General features: G+C 40.4%; 1 protein-coding gene across 2 annotated transcripts; it reads left to right on the top strand.

The window, feature by feature from the left end:
• Positions 1 to 8678: 8678 nt before the first annotated feature.
• Positions 8679 to 10112, top strand: LOC116562294 (biorientation of chromosomes in cell division protein 1-like). Of its 2 annotated transcripts, XM_032294452.1 has the most exons (2): positions 8679 to 9124; positions 9322 to 10112. In XM_032294452.1, exons 1-2 carry the CDS (start codon positions 8763 to 8765, stop codon positions 9380 to 9382), a joined length of 423 nt encoding a protein of 140 aa, XP_032150343.1. In that variant the 5' UTR covers positions 8679 to 8762; the 3' UTR covers positions 9383 to 10112. The 2 variants fall into 2 exon arrangements, with proteins under 2 accessions (XP_032150343.1, XP_032150342.1); XM_032294451.1 differs by having other exon boundaries at positions 8679 to 10112.
• Positions 10113 to 11374: the final 1262 nt, after the last annotated feature.

Raw genomic sequence — 11374 nt, 5'->3', positions numbered from 1 at the left:
TCCATTCTCCACATTTCTTCATCCAGTGCCTTTGCACCTGTTCTCCTTCCTATCCTGTTCCCAGGACTATGGGAGCCTTTTAACATCAATGGAGCAGAAGGAGGTGCACTGATTCCCAGCGCCCGAACACAACAACAATCTCACAAGCCCTCAGGTCACCGATCACGGGCATTCACCTTCTACAGGCAGGTTTTTATTTCGCTGAGCTACAACTATGGACCAGGCAACGATGAGCTACGTGGAGACTTCAAAACATAGAGGACAACCTCTACCCTCAAAGACAACATTGAATTGAAGAAAGGATAAAGAAAGATGAAAATAAATAAGGTGTTTATGTTGTTTTAATAAACGACTCATAGAATAATTGTTAGAGAAATTCAGGGGAAAAAGAAATTACCCTACTTTGAGTTGGCTGGAAAACTTTCACAGAGAAAATATGACAATATCTGAGGTTTAAAGAGTAAAACATGCACAAAGACATGGAGGGAAGGAATCAAGAGGTACAAAGCACTGAAGAAAATAAAATGTTCACAGTGTATTTGTGGTGAAAAGAAAGGGTTTTTGTGTGCAAGGAAATAATGGACCCAGCACCTAGAATCATGCTGAGCACAAAACAAATATTTGTTTAATGAGTAAATGAAAATAGAGTTTCCTTTGTCCAGTTAACAAAATAGACAAGTATTCCCTGCCCTCCTCTTTTTTAAATTAATTAATTTTTAACTGACAAAAAATTATGTATATTTTCATGTATGGTATGTTGTTTTAAAGTATGTACAGATTTGTGGTGTGGCTAAATTGAGCTAATAAACATATGTATTACCTCACATACTTATCTTTTTTGTGGTAAGAATACTTAAAATCTGGCCAAGCACAGTGGCTCATGTCTGTAATCCCAGCACTTTAGGAGGCCAAGGCAGGTGGATCACCTTAGGTCAGGATTTTGAGACCAGTCAGGCCAACATGGCAAAACCCCCATCTCTACTAAAAATACAAAAATTAGTCAATGTGGTGGCGGGCACCTGTAATCCCATCTACTCGAGAGAGGCTGAGGCAGGAGAATCACTTGAACCCAGGAGGCGGAGGTTGCAGTAAGCCAAGATTGCACCACTGCACTCCAGCTTGGGTGGCAGAGTGAGACTCCATCTCAAAAATAATAATAATACTTAAAATCTACTCTCTTAGCGATTTCAAAAATACAATATATTGTTATTAACTACAGTCACCATGTGGCACCATAGATCTCTTGACTTATTCCTCCATCTGACTGAAATTTTGCATCCTTCAAGCAGTATCTCCCCACCCCTACACACCCCCATCTCATCTTTCGGTAACCATCATTCTCCTCTCTGCTTCTATGAGTCAATGTTTTCGGACTTCACACGTAACTGAGATAGTGCAGTATTTGTCTTTCTGTACCTGGCTTATTTCACTTAATGTAATGTTCTCCAGGTTCATCCATGTCATCACAAATAACAGAAGTTCCTTTTTTTTTGTAAGACTCACTAGTATTCCATGGTGGATATATACCACATTTTCTTTATCCACGTGTTTGTTCGTGGATACTCAGAATGAATCATTATCTTGGCTATTGCGAATACAGTAAACATGGCAGTGCACGTATTCCTTCGACATACTGATTTCATTTCCTTTGGATATATGCCATAATAGGAATGCTGAGTCATATGGTGATTTTTTATTTTATTTTATTTTAGAGACATGGTTTTACTCTGTCCTCCAGGTGGGGAAATGCAATGGCAAAATCTAGACTCACTGCAGCCTCAAGTCCCTGGGGTCAAGCAATCCTCCCACCTCAGTCTCCCAAATAGCTCGGACTACAGGCATGTACCACCATGCCTGGCTAATTTTTCTAATTTTTGTAGAGATAGGGTTTTGCCATGTTGCCTAGGCTAGTCTAAAACTCCTGGATTCAAGCAATCTGTTTGCCTCAACCTCCCAAAGTGCCAGGATTACAAGCATGAGCCACCACGCTCAGCCATGGTGGTTCTATTTTTATATTTTAGGGTGAACCTCTATATTGTTTTTCATAATGGCTGTATTAATTTCCATTCCTACCAATGGCATACAAGGGTTTTCTTTTTTCTCTATCTTGACAACACTCGTTATCTTTCATCTTTTTATAATAGCCATTGTAACTAGGATGAAGTGATATCTCATTGTGGTTTTAATATGCATTTCTCTGGTGATTAGTGTTGTTGAGCATTTTTTTCATAGATTTGGCCATTTGTATGTCTCCTTTTGAGAAATGTCTACTCAGATCCTTTGCCCATTCTTTAATTGGGTTACTTCCTTTCTTGCTTTTGAGCTGTTTGAGTTGCTTATATATTTTAGACATTAACCCCGTATCAGGTGTAGGTTTGCAATTCTGTATGCTGTCTCTTCAATCTATAGATTGTTTCCTCAGCTGTGCTTTTCCTCCTCTTCTACCCATTTCCCTACTCATTACTCTGCTCCAGCCACACTGGCCTCCTAGTTGTCCTTGGAACAAGCCAAACTTCCTCCCAGCTTTAGCAGCTTTGATTTTCCCTGCCCCATCTCTGGAATGCTCTTCATGGAACCACCTCCCTCTCCTCAGTCAGCTCCCAGAACAAAAAGCATATATCCTTGACCTTCTCTGATCTCTGTGTCCAAAGTAATTACCCCAGTCCTTCTCAACTACAGTACTCTGTTTTAGTTTTCTAATAGACCTTATGGCTGTCTCAAATAATCTTGTTCATGTACTTGCTTATTTCCTTTATCCCCATAAGAATATAAACTCCATAACAATGGATATATGACTTTTTCTTTGAGATATCTCCAGTACCTAGGAGACAGTACCCATCCACTGTAGATGCTCCATACATATTTGTGGAATGAATGAATGGATGAGTGAACCCATTGGTAAGGGTTGGATTGCCCTTCCTCAGAGCCAAAACAAAATGTTGAGGATTCTAAAGCCACAACCTGGCTTAGGTAAAGAGGATTCTAAAGCCACAACCTGGCTTTGCCTGTGCTTGATTAATAATGTCTGCCCTAAGCACAGAAAGGGAAAGTGGTCACAACAGCACCGTATTTGACATCCTACACGGGACTATGGTAGGCCATGGCCTGAGCCTACTCTACTGAAAAACCTCAGAAGGAACTGATGATACGACAATAAGCCGAACACAAAACTATGTTACTGTGGAACAGTTTACGTGCCAACATTCCCCACTTCTTCCGGTATACCTCTGACAACAGCCCAAAAGAATTAAGAAGGAAATGACACTAAAGTTCTGTACTTCTTTGATCTGGCAAATTCCTCATTCCACAGAGGTTTCCAGAACTACCAAATAACTGGCACACCTTCATGAAGGAATAGGGAGCCATCAGGGAGCCGCGTCCACCCACTGGTATCCTCATTCTTTTTATGCGCAATGTGGAAGTGATTTACATTCTAAGATTTGAAGTCCAAACCTGTAAGAACGCAACTCAACTCAGGAGCCACTGAGTGTTTTTAAGCAGTAAAGTTATAATGGCAAATTGCAGTATGCCTCAACTTATTTTAAGACAGAGAAAATATTAATTAACCAATCTATTCACTTGGCAGTGACATGCAGGATTAATTAAAAGATAAGAAGCTAGAACCTGAAACACCACTTTGTAAGCCATTACAATGACCTACAATAACTCAGTGATAATGAGTTAAGAAAGGCTTTTGCCTAGCATGGTGAAAGTTGTAAAGAAAAGGAAGGGAAAGATATAAAACAATTCAAAAAAAGGCTAATGGAACATGAGAGAGAAGAGAAGATGGAAGACTAAAAGATGATTTTAATGATTTGAGCTTATTCAAAAATAAAAATAAGACCATAGATATATTTAAGTACATTCACAAGTATAACTAATTTGAGCAAAAGATAAATTCAATGTTAAATAGTTGAATTTGAAGTGTCACTTAAAGATATAAGTGAAGATATTAACCATATAATGCAACTAAAGAACTGAAGACGGGAGGCAGTTACAGCCTGGAGATTTGGACCATAAATGTTGATACGAGGCCAGTGGATAACATGAGGGTATTAAAAAAGAAAACAACTAAAAGCCAAGGGCTGAGCCTTGCCGTATGTCTCCATTGAGTGGGCTGGGTGGGGTAGAGGAGTCCAAACAAAGTGAACCCACAGAGGAGTTCCAGAAGTCCCAGGATAAAGTGTTTTTCAAACTTAAGAGATAATAATTTTTAAAAGGGAAGATGATGAAATTTGTTGAAAAAAGACAACTGAACTAGAAATTAGTTCATTTGATGACTTTGGAGACAGATTTTTAATTGTAATGGGGACTAAAGCCAGATTACAATGTAAGTCATTAATGAGAGTCTGTGGATGGCAAGAAAACAAAGGCCACAAATATACACTTCTCGGAGAAGTTTGCCAGTGGAAGGCGTGAGAAAGAATGTCACTTGGGTTAGCAGAGTTCAGAGAAAATTTTTTCAAGATGGGGAACACTGCACATATTCCAAGGTTAAGGACAATGAGAATTGGGAGTTTCAAGGGAAAGATGAAGCAAAATAACCTAACTAGCACCAGCTGTGATCTAAAGTAGCTGATTGCAGACTTTTAGGGTCCCAAGATATTAAACCTGGAACCAATGAGAAGACCAGAAAAACAAGAGGATGCAGCTGGAATGCTGTCATGGTGCAGAAGGGAACATAAGCCAGTATATCAGGGATGGTGGACAAAAAGCCAGTAAAAAGGCAACAAAAAGGAGGTCCAAAAAGACATTAAGACAATTGAAAATAGGTTCTCAGGAAGATACAATTCTGCAGAGCTCCCTGGAGCTAAAGCAGACTGTGAAGTCACTACATTGAACTCTTGTTCCTTCTGCATCCTAGGAAATCTGACTGTTCCTGGGTGGTTGCATCTCTTCCAAGTGGAACAGGGAGCCAAGGACTTGGATCCTGCACCTGCCATCCCCTGTCATGTCCTCCTAAGTAATACTCCTGCCTCAGTAGCCTGACGCTAATTTGTACGTCAACTAACTATGTCCTGACACAAGGCTTCTGTCTAGAAGCTGGTAATTTGCTCATCAGGGACATGGAGCATTAAATTGCTGGAGTCAAGCTGTTTCTATTCCCTTCATCTCTCAAAAATTTCCCCAAACTCAATGAGGAGAATAACAGACACATCTATTTTTAATGAAACTGAGAAGGGTTAGCATATGGAAAGAAAGTGAATATGAGTTGCTGGTAAGTGAGTTAGCTGAGGGAGATATGAATGAGAAGCAAGATGATTTACCTGGCATCCCTCCAGAAAGAATCAAGATCTGAGATACTAAGACAAGAAAAGAGGATATGGAGGCCTTAAAAATATGAGTTGGGCAAAGTAAATACCCAAGTCCAGCTCCCTCCAGCCTCCAATAGGGAGAAAGAGAAATGCCAAATTCAGACTCACTAAAAGACTGAGAGCCAATCATAGGACTATAGAATGATTCCCATTTCCCACACCTTATCACTCCCCACCTAACCACCACATCAGTAAGGCTTCTGTATAATAACAGGGAAATACAGCTAACGCTTCAGATCCTATTTAAGAAGAAGTCTCTAGGGAAGCCCAAAAACAATAGGAGAGACAAAAACAAGGACACTAAAGGAAACTTTAGCCTCTGATACCACAGCTATTATAAACAAACACAACCTAATGCCTAGCCAGATAAACATAAAGCCTCACACTAAAGTCTTGTCTACCGAGTTCCTTCTATCTGACACATCATGTCTAACCTTCAGCCAAAAATTACAAAGCATGCAAAATGGCCAAAAAAGAAAGAACTCAGTCTGAAGAGACAATGCAAGCATCAGAACAGACTCAAAAATATGTTTTTTTTTTTAAAAATAGGTAAGCACTTCTCAGGGAGAGGGGGGAAGTTGTGTGATAAAGGAATTATTATAATACACTACTTGGCTCATCTATGAATGAAATTTACATACTTATGCTTAATATGAATGTAATAGAGACTTGTTATTATAACTCTATTGGGCAGTTGCATAAACGATTCAAGAGAACATGATGTATGCCTTCTGTTTTAAAATGTAAAGGTGAAATGTCAAACAAATGAAAAAAGTAGCTAAAAGAGCTGAAAGGGTTAAAACCAAAGAATCGATTATTTTTGAATTAACTTTTCAATATTGTTTGGCTTTTTAACTTGGGTGTAAGTTAAAGGAAGTACATGTCAATAAGTCTTAGTTCAAAGTGCAAAAGGATCATATCTACCAATGAGAAATGAAGAGAGGTGGGAAGAACTACAGACAGATTCAGCAGCAGAGATGAAGGTATAAGCAAATATATTTTGAGGTGAGAGGCTGACAGGGGTTCAGGCAATGATGGGAAACTTAAAACTAATGATTTATATTTTCTTGTAGAATAAAATGTTAAATCAATTGCTGAAAATAAACAAGCTGGGTGAGTATGAAGAAAGCAAAAGAGCCTACAGTGAATTTCCTGAACGGTCAGCAAAACCTTCTTGAAGCACCACTGAGCAGCAGGATTGAAGCCGCACAGCATGCCTTGCTGAAGTAACTGTCTATATAAACCATATTTATTTCAGATACCTGATGCAATATTTCAGGTTGTCTACATGCTGCTGTTTAAAACCCACAATTTTGAAACCTATTTCTAACTTAGTCAACAAAACAGCTGTACTTTTCTTTCACATAATACAAAGGCAAATTTGCTGTTTCTTTGAATGCGGTCCATCTCTTTCGTTGATTAGGGACTAAGGTCAATGATTCAGAATTTGGATGGCCTAATTAGCATCCACTCAGCCCATTCTCACAGATTGCCACTCTTGCTGAACACAGGTTTAAAATTGGTGTCCTGAGTCATCAGGGCCACTGGTTGGAATAGCATGTGAGTTAATTAGTTGGAATGTATCACTAGCATAGAAAATAGCACAAAACATAGCCCTCTGCAAATGTGACAAATAAGACTTGGGTGTTAGGATCTGAACCCCTGACCAAGTGTCAGCAGAGCTGCCTACAAATCCTCACCCCAATGGTATTGATATTGTGCCCGTGCCATTTTTGTCATCTCTCTCTAAAGCGAGATGCTGAAGATCTTATTTTTTCAGCAAGAACCTCTGATGTGGCCCAGCGTTTCTATCTTTATAGTTTCCTTCCTAACCTATGCATCTTATTGATTCTGGCTTGGTGAGGAGTTTCTTCTTCCTCTTGTCTGCTAATCCTCATCTCCTAAACCTTGGCCCTTCATTCATTTCTCTCCTGGCACCCTTCTTCTGAGAACTCAGCTACTCCTAGTTTCAGTTGTGAGAGTGATTCACACATTTAAATCTTTCCAGGCACAACCTCATCCCACACCCTCAGGACCCGCCTGGTGTCTCTGCTGGGAAATTTCAAGGCTGCATCTCAAAGTCAACACATTTACATTGGCAAAGCACACCATCAAAGAATCAACACGAGATCAAACAGGAAAAGTATAAACATCAAAAATATTCGCGTCATTAGTGATAAAAGAAATGAAAATTGTGCAACAGTAGTTCAGAAAATAGTGGAAAGAAGAATGAAGGAGGAGAGCACACCAATATAATCAAAGCAATCTATTCCTGAAATGAGAATAGTGAAAAAGCAGTAAAATATATTGGGATATACAAAAACAATCAAGATACGTATGGTAATTTAGCATAAGCTAAAATGTGGGGAAAGGCTGGGTTTTTTTTAAGAACGGGATAATGATCATTCCTTCAGAAAAAAAAGAGTTAAATTCCAAATTCACATCATAATAACAACATATTTCTAAAAAGTAACAAAAATTTTTAAATTCATTAAGTTTTAGAAAAACGAAGGAGAATTTTGTTGTTGCTGCTGTACTTTAGGTTCTGGGGTACATGTGCAGATCATGCAGGATTGTTGTGTAGGTACGCACATGGCAATGTGGTTTGCTGCCTCCATACCCCCTTAATCTACATCTGGCATTTCTCCCCATGTTATCCCTCCCGACCTCCCCACCTGACCCCGCTATCCTCCCTTGGCCCCTCTCAACAGACCCCCATGTGTGATGCTCCCCTCCATGTGTTCTCATTGTTTGACACCCACCTATGAGTGAGAACATGTGGTGTTTGATTTTCTGTTCTTGTGTCAGTTTGCTGAGAATGATGGTTTCCAAATTCATCCATGACTCTACAAAGGACACGAACTCATTGTTTTTTATGGCTGCATAGTATTCCATGGTGTGTATGTGCCACGTTTACCTTGTTTAGTCTATCATTGATGGCGTCTTGGGTTAGTTCCAGGTCTTTGCTATCATAAACAGTGCCGCTATGAACATATGTGTGCATGTGTCTTTATATAGAACAATTTATAATCCTTTGGGTATATACCCAGTAACGGGATTGCTGGGTCAAATGGAATTTCCATTTCTAGATCCTTGAAGAAGCACCACACTGATATTTTTATAACCTTACAGTAAAGAAAGCCTTTCCCAACATGAAGCAAAGCCAGACAACATAAAGGAAAAGATGGACAAAGTTAACTGTAATTAAAGACACTGTTAATAGAATTAAACACAAGTGACAGACAGGGAAGAAAATATTTGTGCAGGTTTAGTATGTAAAACCTATAAAGAATTCCTGTAATTAAAAGATGAAAGACAATCCAGTCAGTGTGAAAATCATCAAAAGATATAAACAGGCGGCCCCCTTCGCCGCCTCTACACATTCTAGACCTTCTGTCCTGGAGAAGAAGCTATAGTCGGTCTCCTTTGTGGGCCTGGGGCGCAGCCATGGCGGACGGCGGCGGCGGCGGGGGAACGGGCGCGGTGGGTGGCGGCGGAGCGGGCCAGGCCTCTGCCGGGGCAGCGACTGGCGCTACTGGGGCCGGCGGGGGCGGTGACCCCATCAACCCCGCCTCGCTGCCTCCCGGCGACCCGCAGCTCATCGCCCTCATCGTGGAGCAGCTCAAGAGCCGGGGCCTCTTTGACAGCTTCCGCCGGGACTGCCTGGCCGACGTGGACACAAAGCCAGCTTACCAAAACCTGAGGCAGAAAGTGGATAATTTTGTGTCAACACATCTGGACAAGCAGGAATGGAATCCTACAATGAACAAAAACCAATTGCGAAATGGTCTGAGGCAGAGTGTGGTTCAGTCAGGGATGTTGGAAGCTGGAGTAGACAGGATTATTTCTCAGGTGGTGGATCCAAAACTAAACCACATCTTCAGGCCACAAATAGAACGAGCAATTCATGAGTTCCTGGCAGCCCAGAAAAAAGCAGCTGTGCCAGCACCCCCTCCAGAGCCCGACGGCCAGGACCCACCAGCTCCATCTCAGGACACTTCCTAAGAATATGCCTGTCACCTTTTGAAAGCTCCATTTTAGGCGAAGAAATGGATTCGGTTACATAAGAGAACAACTTCAGACTGAAGATAGGCCAAGGTCGTCACTGGTCTAAAGATTTCAACCTTGACTATGGGCAGTAAACAGATTGAAAGGGAAGCAGGTTCAGCAGCAGGGAAGTTGACCATGTCACCCCCTGCATTGTGCTGCCATTTGGTCCTCTGTCCAGGGGTGTGACACCAAGTAGACACTACAGAGAGAGAAACACTACAGCAACCCAGGGTTGTCCTGAAACAGACTTTACTTGAACATGGAGACTGCACATGGACTTTAGGGTTTGTGCTCTGGGATAAACAAAAGCTACAGTGAGAGAATAGAACCAATCCCAAAGACGGTTTGAAAGAACAATGACAGTAAAGGTTAACTGGGGGTGGTATTTAACAGTGCTTATTTGATATTGTCTCTCAGAGTTCCCAACTAGATTGTACAAGTCATTAGCATCAGATAGCTTTAAAGTTGTGACCTTCTTGTACATGAATCTTCTAGCCAGTTTCCTTTCCTTTGTCTTAGGTAACAAAACATGAAATCCTAGAATATGTGAAAAGTTCAGACATGAGGTATAAGGAAACTCATCTGCAGGCTCTCTGTCCAGAGCTGCTTTCTGTCCTGCGGGGGCTAGTGAGTCTTACGTATGTTTACTTTATTCTCACATTTGTGTTTTTTTTAGGAAAGTGGTCGGTAAATGGCTTATCTTTCATAATAAAATCATTTGATACTCTTAAAAAAAAAAAAAAAAAAGATATAAACAGGCATATCACAAACAAAAAACAAAAATGTCTACCAGACACAAGCAAAAAAGAGCTACCCAACTGATAAAGAATGAAAGAAACATTTTTACAGAGAAAGCATTTCTTATCTAAAAACGGAAAAAATTTAACATTTAGTGTTAGAGTACAGAAAAATGTGCCTTTATATACTAGTGGCGAAAATGTTAATCTGACAACTTTGGTGGAGAGAAATTTATCGTTATCTGGAGATAAATTCACATGCACGTGAATTATGTGTCAGAAATCCTCCTTCAAGAACTCTCCTACAACAGTAGCAGCAAACGCCTAAGGATATTTGCACACAAATGCCCACTGCATCACTGTTTGTAATAACAAACAACAGGGAAATCTCCAATGTCTGTCCATAGGGGAAAATTCAATAAATAACGTTACAAGTTTAGATTTTCAAAAACAAATCTCTTAGTTGAAGATACAGGAAAAGTTTATCTCTGAGATATGGAAATTGAGGGGAGAATTTGCATCATCTTCTTTTAATTTTTACTTTATAAATACTAACTCTTCACCTCTTACCCCTAAGGAGAAAAAGAAATAGAAAAATGTGGGCCAGATAATCACATTGGGATTAACTGAGTTTAGTGCCAGAGGGGGCAGATGTCAACAAAGACTGATGCTATCTGCATGGAAACAATCACTGGTCTCACTTTTATTTTCCAACTCTGTTTATCTCCCAGAGGAAGTATTTAGAGTAATATATAGGGAAATTCCAAACTGGAACCCATATTCTTACAAAGGCAACGTCAGAAAAGAAAGAATAGAGCTGAGGAGTAGACACAAGTCACAGAGCCAGGGAAGGAAGGGGACAGAGAAGCCGGGTTTAATAAACATCTCCAGTGCACTTCCAGTCCCTCTCGGTAAGGATGGCATCCAGCACTTGGCGGCAACAAGTGGGAGTGGCTTCCTGTTCCTGGAAGCTCAGCCCCCATTGTATTTTGAAAAGCATCCCAACCATTCTATGAGAAACCTAATATCTGTTAATAAACAAATTCCTTTTCTGCTAGGGCAGCCAGGGTGGCTTCTTTCATTTGTGTCTAACAGTGACCAATGTACTAACCATATGGCTCTATCCAGCGTGGTACCCCAACTTAATGAAAAACAGCATCTTAGACCTAGAAGAAAACTCATGATCTGAACTCCCACCCATGTAGGAGTCTTCTCTAAATCCCTTATGCCTCTGCCTAAACATTTCCCATAACGGGGAAACCACTGCCTGGT

This window comes from Sapajus apella, unplaced genomic scaffold (assembly GCF_009761245.1).
Source record: "Sapajus apella isolate SASKATOON/1434 unplaced genomic scaffold, GSC_monkey_1.0 scaffold32, whole genome shotgun sequence".
Taxonomy (NCBI): Eukaryota; Metazoa; Chordata; class Mammalia; order Primates; family Cebidae; genus Sapajus; species Sapajus apella.
Note: the sequence above shows the minus strand (reverse complement) of the source record. Positions and strands in the feature narration are given on the sequence as shown.